The sequence below is a fragment of the Triticum aestivum genome, chromosome 7B (assembly GCF_018294505.1).
Source record: "Triticum aestivum cultivar Chinese Spring chromosome 7B, IWGSC CS RefSeq v2.1, whole genome shotgun sequence".
Classification (NCBI taxonomy): Eukaryota; Viridiplantae; Streptophyta; class Magnoliopsida; order Poales; family Poaceae; genus Triticum; species Triticum aestivum.
In genome coordinates this window covers 542,823,225-542,836,347 of record NC_057813.1, presented here as the reverse complement: position 1 = coordinate 542,836,347, position 13,123 = coordinate 542,823,225, and the positions used below count along the sequence as shown (strand labels likewise).

General features: G+C 48.9%; 1 protein-coding gene across 1 annotated transcript; it reads left to right on the top strand.

Annotated features, from left to right (window-relative positions):
* The first annotated feature begins 1,814 nt into the window (after nucleotides 1–1,814).
* LOC123162705 (G-type lectin S-receptor-like serine/threonine-protein kinase LECRK3) lies at nucleotides 1,815–4,507 on the top strand. The gene has a single exon (XM_044580479.1). It carries the CDS (start codon nucleotides 1,922–1,924, stop codon nucleotides 4,391–4,393), a length of 2,472 nt encoding a protein of 823 aa, XP_044436414.1. The 5' UTR covers nucleotides 1,815–1,921; the 3' UTR covers nucleotides 4,394–4,507.
* The last annotated feature ends 8,616 nt before the right edge of the window (nucleotides 4,508–13,123 follow it).

Genomic DNA, 13,123 nt, shown 5'->3' with positions numbered 1-13,123 from the left:
TAGCTGAAGCCGAGTCGATGGATGCGCATGGACAGGAGGTGTGCGGTTGCACGTTCCGCCCTCCAGGTCTCGATGCGCTCGCATGAGTCACACATCAGATGCATGCTCGTGGAGTCGACGAAGTTGGCGCCGGTGCGTACCGGCCGGCTAGATTAGTGTAAATTGCTTTGCTCGGCGTAGATCGGTCGGTGCAGTTTGCCCGGTGCTTCATGTTGAAACTGGGGCATACTGCCGGTACAGGAGAACTCGATGCAGACCTTATTGAAGCCTCATCTGAGTGCATGGACGTACCTGGGTCTGCTGGTTGCTTCGTGTTTCGCCGGATGGATGCTGATGGAGCCCGGAGTTGTGGTTGGTTCGGTGGGTATCAGCCGGGCACAGATCGGGATGGATCCGGCCAGCGCTTCGGACGTGCCATGGAGCCACGCGTTTGCTGTCGATGTACATCCGATCACAGGGAGCCGCACTGCGGCGTCAGGTCTACATGATGATGCATCGGCTGATGGTCATATGACTCCATGCAGGCGACGCGGGGGATCTGCTCCTGCCGAGAGATCTCGTGCGTGGGAGTATCACCCTCCCGTGATCAGGAGGTACGCGTCTTTGTTGGAGAAGATGGCTATGGCTGATCGGAGCGGCGCCGGCCGGCTGTGTGTCGATGTAGATCCGCTCGAGGCGCACGACGATGGATCTCGCACTGATTATCACCGGATTTGCAGATCGCTGGATTTATTTGGTGGCTAAGAAAAAATCAATCTACTATGAAATTTGGAAATTGATCTAATCTAAGGAATTGATCTAAACTATGAGCCGATCTTGATTGATCGGGTGCTGCGCCCCAGGAAGAGGAGATTAATCTCCCCGGGGGCGGCATGCCGCGGAAGTCATGGAAGGACCAAGGATCGAGCGACGTTGGTCTAATGGCTCTTATACCATGTGGAAATTGTAAGATGATAATATTATGTTGTTCTTCTATTGATCTGACCCAGGTGTGGGTATATATAAAGTATAATATGTGAGAGAGACTTGGAGTAGAGGACAAGTCGTACATGGTTTAAACCAATCCTACCTCTAACTCCTAATCTTTAACTTAAACATAATTATACTTCTAACAGTCACGGCGTCTCGGCTCAGCTCGGCACAGACTTGCCAACTCCTCATTAACAAGACTGCTACCGCTTGCAGGCGCGGAATCAGATCGCTGATCATCATGATCGCCTGGGAACTGTGGAGGGAAAGGAACCACTGCGTGTTCCGGGCAAAAACACCGCGGGTGGATGACGTTCTCACGGCAATCAGGAGCAATATCGAGCAATGGAGACTGGCCGGAGCCAAATGTTTAGAGTCTCCCTTCGGGACACCACTAGCGAAAATTAGACTCAAGAGAGGGGAGGACAACTGTATTTTCCTTTTCTTTTCATTCATCTGATCGCTTGATCTTTGTTTCCACTGTTCTCTGCTAAATCAATGAAGCCGGCAACTAGCCGGGTCTTTCAAAAAGAAAAACAATTATACTCCAAATAGAAATCGTGCCGACCTCGGACCGGCACCCCGTCTAAGAAACTTAGATGTGGATCTGTACGTGCCCGTGCATCATCGAGACGACCTCGTCCAAGACAGTATAGGTTAAGAGCAAATAAGTGATCACGTGTGATCTTGTGATCACTTTCTTTGAGCCGGGTGTGAACTTTACGCAAGGCCAAGACCTCGTCCAAGACACGACACGACTCCGGCGTGCGTGTGGAGCCGCACATCAGCTCCGCGAAAATCAGATATAAACTGATGCATCACATGGTGGCGGTGCCACACGCACATCTTGACGAGGAATTGGAGTCAACGAATGGGCCCGAGTCAGTAGTACTACGTAGTGTTTATTATCAAACTCCTTTCCGCTTGCTCCGGCGAGCTCCCACACCCAACAATGGGGCCGCCCTCCTCCGCTCTCTTCCTCGCCGCGTTCCTTGCAGTGCTAAGTGGCCACGTAGCAGCCGCTGCACGGTCCAACCTCACGGCCGGAGTCCCCATGACGCCGCCCAGCTACATCACCAGCCCCTCCGGCGTCTTCGCGTTCGGCTTCCGCGCCCTCGACGACTCCAGCCCGGGCAAGTTCCTCCTCGCCACATGGTTCCGCTCCGGCTCCGACGACGACGGCCGGCCCAGTGGCTCCTCCCAGCTGCAGTCCGTGGTGTGGTTCGCCAGGCAGTCGTCGACGTACTCGTCGGCCGCCCTCGCCACGGCGCAGTCCGCTCTCAGCGTCACGGCCGACGGCCAGCTGGCGCTCGCGGACACCGCCGACGGCGGCGGCAATCGGGTGCTGTGGAGGGCGCCGATCCCCAGCCTCAAGCGCGGGTCCGTGCTCGCGCTCCTCGACTCCAGCAACCTCCAGTTCCTCGGCGACGGCGGCGGCCCGGAGAACGTGCTGTGGGCGAGCTTCTGGTACCCGACGGACACGCTGGTGCCGGGCCAGTCCTTGACCATGGACGATCGGTCCCAGGGGAAGCTCATCTCCAGGCGCGCGGACGCGGAGTTCACCACCGGCCGGTTCACCATGGGCGTCCAGACGGACGGCAACGTCGTGCTCTACGTGGACCTGCTCAGCGGCAACAGCCCGGACAACGCCTACTGGCAGGCCCATACCATCAGCTCCAGCGGCAACACGACGGTCACCTTCGACGACCAGGGCGGCCTCAGCTCCACTCTGTACAACGGCGACGTCCAGAGCCTGATATCACCGGTGGCGACCGGCAGCGCCGGCAAGTTCTACAGGTTCGCCAGGATGGACCCAGACGGCGTCGTCCGTGCCTATGCCCGCGCCAAGAACGTCCCGGACGGCGGCGGCAACACGTCATGGAGCGTCTCGGGGGCCTTCCCCAGCGACGCCTGCAACAAGAGGACATCCGGGCTGCAGGGCGTGTGCGGCCCGGGGTCGTACTGCACGGAGCAGAAGGACCGGCTCCGCTGCGTGTGCCCGTCGGGGTACACGTACACCGACGCGCAGCACACGGACAGCGGCTGCACGCCGGTGTTCGAGCCGCAGAGCTGCGACGGCGAGAACAACACCGAGGAGTACACGCTCGTCGATCTGCCCAACACCACCTGGGAGACATCGATCTACTACAAGAAGTTCACGTCGGTCACGGAGGACCAGTGCCGCGACTACTGCCTCAACGACTGCTACTGCGCCGCCGCGCTGATGATCGGCGGGACCGACTGCGCCGAGATGGCGGCGCTGACAAACGGGCGGCAGGCCAGCGACGTCACCACCAAGGCACTGATCAAAGTTCGGCGAAGCAATAATCCTCCGGCGAGGATGTCGGCGAGGACAAGGACCATAGTGGCCGTGACAGTCTGCGTGGCCTTCGTGCTGCTGGCCTTCCCCGGCGGCTTCCTGGCAAGGCACTACGTGACCAAGAAGAGCAGAGAGAGGCAGGACTTGCTGAGCGTGAGAGCTTTCAGTTGGAAGGAGCTCCACAGAGCCACCAACGGCTTTGAGAAGCTGCTGGGTAAAGGGAGCTTCGGCGAGGTCTACCAAGGAGAGCTCAAATCCCCGCGGCGGCGCCTCATCGCGGTGAAGAGGCTCATCAACTCGAACGAGTACAGCGAGAGGGAGTTCAGCAATGAGGTGCAGTCCATCGGGCAGATCCACCACCGGAACCTGGTCCGCATGATCGGGTACTGCAAGGAAGGCAAGCACCGGATGCTGGTGCTGGAGTTCATGCCGGGAGGGTCGCTCCGCGGATTCCTCTTCAAGCCGGAGCGGCCGCCGTGGAGCTGGCGCGCCGAGGCGGCGCTCGGCATCGCCAGGGGGATCGAGTACCTCCACGACGGATGTGTCTCCCCGATCATGCACTGCGACATTAAGCCGGACAACATACTCCTCGACGGCGCTTACGCCCCCAAGATCACCGACTTCGGGATCTCCAAGCTGCTCGGGAACCAGCAGGTGCACACCACGGTGACCAACATTAGGGGCACCAGGGGGTACATCGCCCCGGAGTGGTTCCGCAGCGACGCGCGGATCGACACCAAGGTGGACGTGTACAGTTTCGGCGTCGTGCTGCTGGAGATGATCTGCTGCCGGAAGTGCCAGGACCCGTTGGTCGACCAGGGCGGGGACGAGACGGTCACGCTGTTTGGGTGGGCGATCCAGCTGGTGAGCAGCCAGAGGACTGAGCTCATACTGCCTGACGACGACGATGCGGCGGCGGATATGGAGAGAGTGGAGAGGTTCGCGCGCGTGGCGTTCTGGTGCATCGAGCCCAACCCGTCGCTCCGGCCGACGATGCACCATGTGGTGCAGATGCTGGAGAGCGCGGTTGGTGAGGCTGAGGTGCTACCTGACCCTCCCGCTTGTTACATGGACTCGGCTCCTTTGATCGTGTCTTCTGTTTAGATTGAGTGCATCGAGCACAACGATTTTTTGTGCTTATCGAGACAGTGCTATGGAATGATCCACCAACCAGCCATGATCATCTCTACTGTTCAAGGTGGAAATACACACACCAAACACTCCCCTTTTCTTTCTCTTAAAACTGCGAATCAATCCAGATTAAAAATGTTTCTAGAGAAGTTTCAAAAGAATTTCGGTGGGTTTCAATATTTTCTTTACAAATTTTCTTGGAACATATTCGCATGATCCTAATATGTTTTTGTGTACTTATATTGACTTTTTCCATGTTTCAGAAATGTGTCACACGGTATTTGTTACTTTTAGATAAAGTTCAGAGATGCTTTACTGTATTCATAAAAGCACTTTAAAAATGACACCCTTGATTTCTTAGGCTAGTTATAGTGGGAAGTACTCCCTCCGTTTCTTTTTAGTCTGCATATAAGGTTTGGTCAAAGTCAAGCTTTACATAGTTTGACTAACTTTATATTAAAAAATATCAACATTCACAATATGAAATCTACATTTTCAGATGCACCATGAAATGTATTTTCATATTATATAGTTTAAGTATTGTCGATGTTTATATTTTTTAATATAAATTTGGTCAAACTTTGTGTAGTTTGACTTTGACCAAAACTTATACGCAGAGGTAAAAGAAACTGAGGGAGTATGCGTATGATACTACCATCATAGTGCATAATATCATAAAGTACACTAGATCGTTGTGGTAGTATCATAGTGCATAGTATGATCATCTATGATAGTATCATAAAATACACTAGATACCGTATCATGTTAAATACTATGCTACTTTGTGTCATGCAACTTCAAGCGGTCGTTGTGGGTTTGGAGTGGGTTGGGGTGATGTTGACGTTCTTATGCACCGGTGTATCCTACCTCGCGCGTGTGTGGTGTGATGTTGAGTTGTATGGTCGTTGCTTTATTTATAAAGTGAGGCCCGAGCCTTTTTCAGTTAAGTCCATCAGACAACTAAGATCCATCAACATTCATTTTCGTTCGGTTGACTGGTCGTTCAGTGCAGTGTAGGGTCACTGCCATTACTTTGTCACGGACGTGGTCGCCGGGACAGTTGTACGGTTTCCGTGTAAAGGAAACCCAGCGTGCCCAAGCGGCACACCGAGGAGCCCCGTCTCCCGAACCCTACATTGGTTTGTCTCCCGTACCGTACATTGTCTGGAGCTAAGTCAAGCGAAAGCCGAAAGCAGTGACGCTTCGGGGTTGACGATAGTCACGGCGCATCACAACAGTTGTGCCTGTCGCCGGTCAGGGCCGTAGGCTCGCATGACCTGGAAGTCTTCCCCTGCTGCGCACTACGGTGAGATCTGAGATGGACACCACGAGGAAGCTTCGCAGTTGGCACGATCATCGTTCATGTAGGGTGCATGCGTGCATGTAGTAGCTCCGTACGTACGGTGGCATGGACCCCGAGTCTTGTCCGGTTTTCCGCGGATGAAATGGGACATGACGGGGACGGGTGGAGCATGAGCAACGTCGCAAGTCGCAACGGAATGAATTGTGAAGACGTGTCGCGCGTGTGTCGTACACGCGCATCCTTGACCGTGGAGACGGGTTTTTTGTTGCGAGTTGCGACTAGTCCGACACTTGTCGTCACCCCACTACGCGGCTGATCACGGGATATGGTCCGAACTAGATTTTTTAAAATATCATTTTTATAACAAATTTCGAAAATATTGGTCTAATACGGAAAAATCAAAACGATGACCCGTCGGCCTCACTCGGGCCGAAGAGCCAGTCTTTGATCACGCTTAGGCAGGAGATTCACTCTTTGTCCAGCATAGGTCAAAGAGTTGTTTTCGGTTTACCTTGGGCCGAAGAGTGGCATAACTGAGCCAAAGAGCCATCGGCGGCGGCCCGTAGGCCGAAGAGATTAACTTCGGTTAGTCTAGTCTTCGGCCAAAGCGAGGCCGAAGAGGTCGGGAGCGACATCAAGCGGACAACATACTCCTTGACGGCGCGCACACCCCCAAGATCACCGACATCGGGATCTCCAAGCTGCTCGGGAACCAGCAAGTGCACACCACGGTGACCAACATCAGGGGCACCAGGGGGTCCATCGCCCCGGAATGGTTTCGCGGCAACGCGCGGATCGACACCAAGGTGGATGTGTACAACTTCGGCGTCGTGCTGATGGAGATGATCTGCTGCCGAAAGTGGCAGGACCCGTTGTCCGACTAGGGAGGAGACGAGGCAGTCATGCTGTTCGAGTGGGCGATCCAACTAGTCAGCAGCCAGAGGACTGAGCTCATACTGCCGGAAGACAATGACGCGGTGGCGAACTTGGAGAGGGTGGAGAGGTTCGCGCGTGTGGCGTTCTGGTGCATCGAGCCCAACCCGTCGCTCCGGCCGACGATGCACCATGTGGTGCAGATGCTGGAGAGCGTGGTTGCTGAGGCTGAGGTGCTACCTGACCCTCCCTCGTGTTACATGGACTTGGCTCCTTTGACCGTGTCTTTTGTTTAATTACATTGAGTGCATCGAGCACAACCATATTTTTGTTACCGAGAACAACAATGATACACAATAGCTATAATTTGAATTTGGGTGAGTCGAATGTTGCATGAATGAAGGAACAACTGGAGGAAAGGAAGGAGCTCGCTGGAGATCTATCTTTGGGCGGCAGGCGACCCCATGATCTATCTTAGGGGTGTGGAGTGGTGCAAGTTCGTGGGAAAAAAACTTGACATCATCGGGGTTAGAGGGATGGCCGGGGGCAGCGGCAGCACAACGATGGGCGGCGGGTGAGGGGAGGGCAGGGCGGCGAGCTGGTCACGGGAGTGCCCCCAACTATGGGCGGTGGAAGTGGGCAATTACGACCGGTCTAGATTAGCGGGTGTGAGAGAAAGAAGGGAAACAATAGGTGCCGCTTTGAGGTTGAAGACGAAGCATTGTCCATTGAATCTTGATCCAACGGTTGAGATAGAAAGATGAGAATCGACTGCCCCTTTTTCAGTTTCCAAGTGACTGGCACAGTGGCACCTAGCCTTTCCCAATAATAACTCGTATTTAGGGTCCTAAAAAACTCGTATTCAGGGTGTGAAGGTTTGGTTCCTGAATGTATATGTTGGGGAACGTAGTAATTTCAAAAAAATTCCTACACACACGCAAGATCATGGTGATGCATAGCAATGAGATGTGATAGTGTTGTCCACGTAGCCTCGTAGACCGAAAGCGGAAGCGTTAGCACAACGCGGTTGATGTAGTCGTACGTCTTCACGATCCGACCGATCCAAGTACCGAACGTACGGCACATCCGAGTTCAGCACACGTTCAGCTCGATGACGTCCCTCGAACTCTGATCCAGCCAAGCTTTGAGGGAGAGTTTCATCAGCACGACGGTGTGGTGACGGTGATGATGTAGCTACTGACGCAGGGCTTCGCCTAAGCACCGCTACAATATGATCAAGGTGGAATATGGTGGAGGGGGGCACCGCACACGGCTAAGAGATCAAGAGATCAATTGTTGTGTCTAGAGGTGCCCCTTGCCTTAGTATATAAAGGAGGAGAGGAGTGGAGGGGCCGAGCCTCTCTATGGCGTGCCCTGGGGAGTCCTACTCCCACCGGGAGTAGGATTCCCCCCTTCCATGTAGTAGGAGTAGGAGTCAAGGAAAGGGAAAAGAGAAGACAAGGAAGGAGGGGGCGCAGCCCCTCCCCCTAGTCCAATTCGGACTAGGCCTTGGGGGGCGTGCAGCCTCCCCTCTCTCTTTCCCCTAAAGCAAAATAAGGCATATATACTCCCCGGCGAATTCCCGTAACTCTCCGGTACTCCGATAAATACCCGAATCATTCGGAACCTTTCCGATGTCCGAATATAGTTGTCCAATATATCGATCTTTATGTCTTGATCATTTCGAGACTCCTCGTCATGTCCTTGATCTCATACGGGACTCCGAAATACTTTCGGTACATCAAAACACATAACTCATAATATAAATCGTCACCGAACGTTAAGCGTGCGGACCCTACGGGTTCGAGAATTATGTAGACATGACCGAGACTCATTTCCGGTCAATAACCTATAGTGGCACCTGGATGCTCATATTGGATCCCACATATTCTACAAAGATCTTTATCGGTCAAACCTCATAACAACATACGTTATTCCCTTTGTCATCGGTATGTTACTTGCTCGAGATTCGATCGTCGGTATCTCAATACCTAGTTCAATCTCGTTACCGGCAAGTCTCTTTACTCGCTCCGTAATGCATCATCCCGCAACTAACTCATTACTTACATTGCTTGCAAGGTTTATAGTGATGTGCATTACCGAGAGGGCCCAGAGATACCTCACCGACAATCGGAGTGACAAATCCTAATCTCGAAATATGCCAACCCAACATGTACCTTCGGAGACACCTGTAGAGCACCTTTATAATCACCCAGTTACGTTGTGATGTTTGGTAACACACAAAGTGTTCCTCCGGTAAACGGGAGTTGCATAATCTCATAGTCATAGGAACATGTATAAGTCATGAAGAAAGCAATAGCAACATACTAAACGATCAAGTGCTAAGCTAACGGAATGGGTCAAGTCAATCACATCATTCTCTAATGATGTGATCCTGTTAATCAAATGACAACTCATGTCTATGGCTAGCAAACTTAACCATCTTTGATTCAACGAGCTAGTCAAGTACAGGCATACTAGTGACATTATGTTTGTCTATGTATTCACACATGTACTAAGTTTCCGGTTAATACAATTCTAGCATTAATAATAAACATTTATCATGATATAAGGAAATATAAATAACAACTTTATTATTGCCTATAGGGCATATTTCCTTCAGTCTCCCACTTGCACTAGAGTCAATAATCTAGTTTACATCACCATGTGATTTAATACCAATATCCACATCTGTATGTGGTTAACACCCATAGTTCACATCGTCATGTGACCAACATCCGAAGGATTTACTAGAGTCAATAATCTAGTTCACATCGCTATGTGATTAACACCCAAAGAGTACTAAGGTATGATCATGTTTTGTTTGTGAGAGAAGTTTAGTCAACGTGTCTATCACATACAGAGCCGTATGTATTTTGCAAATATTATATGTCTGCAATGCTCTGCATGGAGCTACTCTAGCTAATTGCTCCCACTTTCAATATGTATCCAGATTGAGACTTAGAGTCATCTGGATCGGTGTAAAATCTTGCACCGATCTAACTCTTTACGACCAATTCTTTTATCACCTCCATAATCGAGAAACATTTCCTTAGTCCTTACTAAGGATATTCTTGACCGCTGCCCAGTGATCTATTGCTAGATCAAAATTGTACTCCCTTGCCAAACGCAGAGCAAGGTATACAATAGGTCTGGTACATGATACATCTCCATCGTATCTATAATTTTTGATTGTTCCATGCCGAGATTCTACAACTTTCATATACTTTTGGCAACTTTTTATATTATTTTTGGGACTAACATATTGATCTAGTGCCCAGTGCCAGTTCCTATTTGTTGCATGTTTTATGTTTCACAGAAACCCAATATCAAATAGATTCCAAACGGGATAAAAACGGATGGAGAATTATTTTGGAATATTTATGATTTTTGGGCAGTAAAATCAATACGAGACGGTGCCCGAGGGGGCCACGAGACAGGATGCGCGCCCCAGGGAGGCAGGCGCGCCGTGGACTCTCCTGCCCCTCCATAAGGCGGTTGACGCTCTTCTTTTGCCGCAATAAAGCTAATTTTATGAGAAAGATCTGGGCGAAAGATTCACCCCAATCGGAGTTACGGATCTCCGGATATAAAAGAAACGGTGAAGGGCAGAATCTGGCTACGCAGAAACAAAGAGAGACAAAGAGATAGATCCAATCTCGGAGGGGCTCTCGCCCCTCCCACGCCATGAGAGCCAAGGACCAGAGGGGGAAACCCTTCTCCCATCTAGGGAGGAGGTCAAGGAAGAAGAAGAAGAAGAAGAAGAAGGGGGGCCCTCTACCCCTTGCTTCCGATGGCGACGGAACGCTGCCGGGGGCCATCATCATCACCGCGATCTACACCAACACCTTTGCCGTCTTCACCAACATCTCCATCACCTTCCCCCATCTATATTCAGCGGTCCACTCTCCCGCAACCCGTTGTACTCTCTACTTGAACATGGTGCTTTATGGTTCATATTATTATCCGATGATGTGTTGCCGTCCTATGATGTTTGAGTAGATTTTCATTGTCCTATCGGTGATTGATGAATTGCTATGATTGGTTTGAGTTGTGTGTTTTATTATTGGTGCTGTCCTATAGTGCTCTCCGTGTCGCACAAGCGTGAGGGATCCCCACTATAGGGTTTGCAATATGTTCATGATTTGCTTATGGTGGGTGGCGTGAGTGACAGAAGCACAGACCCGAGTAAGTAGGTTGTTTGCGTATGGGATAAAGGGGACTTGATACTTTAATGCTATGGTTGGGTTTTACCTTAATGATCTTTAGTAGTTGTGGATGCTTGCTAGAGTTCCAATCATAAGTGCATATGATCCAAGAAGAGAAAGTATGTTAGTTTATGCCTCTCCCTCAAATAGAATTGCAATAGTGATTACCGTTCTAGTAACATAGTCAATTGCTTAGGGACAATTTCACAACTCCTACCACCACTTTTCCACACTCGCTATATTTACTTTATTACATCTTTATCTAAACATCCCCTAGTTTATATTTACGTGTTCTTTATTATCTTGCAAACCTATCCTATCACACCTACAAAGTATTTCTAGTTTCATACCTGTTCTAGGTAAAGCAAACACTAAGCGTGCGTCGAGTCGTATCAGTGGCAGATAGGGCTTGAGAGAGTATTTGTTCTACCTTTAGCTCCTCGTTGGGTTTGACACTCTTACTATCGAAAGAGGCTACAGTTATCCCATATACTTGCGGGTCATCAAGACCTTTTTCTGGCGCCGTTGCCGGGGAGCCATAGCGTGGGGTGAATATTCTCGTGTGTGCTTGTTTGCTTTATCACTAAGTAATTTTTATTTGCTATTATAAGTTGTTTTCTATCTTTAGTTATGGGTAGGAAAAGCAAAATACCAAAAAAATTAGTTGTACCTACTGCACCAATGGTTGAAGAACCACTCAAAATCTATCACAGTAGTGAAGCTTTTTACTTAGATCATCTTCGATCCCTATGTGCTCGTGTTGAAACCCCAACTAGCTTAGTTGAGGGCAAATCTTTAGATGAGCATGCTTGTTATATGCGACACCGTATATCTGAAAAAGGGAAACTTTTACTGGATCAAATTCATCGTTTGCAATGCTATGCTTGGACTTTATGTGAACTATATGATTTTACTTGTTGTTCTGAAAACCCTAAGAAACACCTTCCCTATCAATGCTTGTCTAGTGATAATGGAATCGTATCTTCGTATGTTAAGGGTGTTTATAATTACTATGATGTTCAACATATTGAAGAATTTGTTGCTTTTAAGGGTGCTTATGAAATTGCTTCTTTGATTGAAAAGTATGATGCTACTCTCTACAAATCTGAAAATTTTGCCATACTTGAATATTGTTATGATAATTATGCTTCTAATGCCTATGTTAAACCATATATTGAGGAATTTTTCGCTGTCCAAGAAGAGACTAATATTTTGTAGGAAGCTATGGAAGAAGAAATTGATGAAACTGTGAGCTCATTGGATGAAAAAGATGAGGAGGAGAGCGAAGAACAAAAGGAGGAAGAGCGGATTAGCTACCCGTGCCCACCTTCTAATGAGAGTAACTCTTCAACTCATACATTGTTTAATTTCCCTTCGTGCTTACCGAAGGATGATTGCTATGATGATTGTTATGATCCCGTTGATTATCTTGAATTACCCCTTTTTGATGATGCTTGATATGCTTGTGGACAAGATGCCAATATGAATTATGCTTATGGAGATGAACTTGCTATAGTTCCTTATGTTGAACATGAAATTGTTGCTATTGCACCCACGCATGATAGTCCTATTATCTTTTTGAATTCTCCCGACTACACTATATCGGAGAAGTTTGTGCTTATTAAGGATTATATTGATGGTTTGCCTTTTACCATTGCACATGATGATTTTGATACATATAATATGCATGTGCTTGCTGCTCCTACTTGCAATTATTATGAGAGAGTAACTATATCTTCACCTCTCTATGTTTCCAATATGATAAAATTGCAAGAAACCGCTTATACTATGCATTGGTCTTTACTTGGTGTGCATGAATTGTTCTTTTATGACATGCCGATGCATAGGAAGAGAGTTAGACTTCGTTTATGCATGATATATGTTACTTTGTGCTCACTACTAAATTACAAATCATTGTTAATTAAAATTGGCTTTGATATACCTTGGGATCCGGGTGGATCCATTACTTGAGCACTATATGCCTAGCTTAATGGCTTTAAAGAAAGCGCTGCCAGGGAGACAACCCGTAAGTTTTAGAGAGTCATTTATTTCTGTTGAGTGCTTTTATATAGTTCAATAACAAAAAACATAAAGAGGGGAAACCAAAATTTTCAAAAAGGAAAGTGAAAGTGAGAGAGACAAGCATTGTTGAAGTGGGAGAGCTCCTTGAACTTTGTTCATGCTCACGGAAACTTTGTGGATCTTGATTAAAGAAAATTTTCATCAAAAATAATTATCCCCTTGTAAAATTCCATTGTATTATAAAAATAATGTGCCAAGGTTTGCCTTTAGGATGTTTCCAATGCTTGTTGGTTTTTG

Excerpts from the sequence above, each read along its gene's own strand:
- LOC123162705 (XM_044580479.1), top strand. The coding sequence starts at position 1,922 with ATGGGGCCGCCCTCCTCCGCTCTCTTCCTCGCCGCGTTCCTTGCAGTG.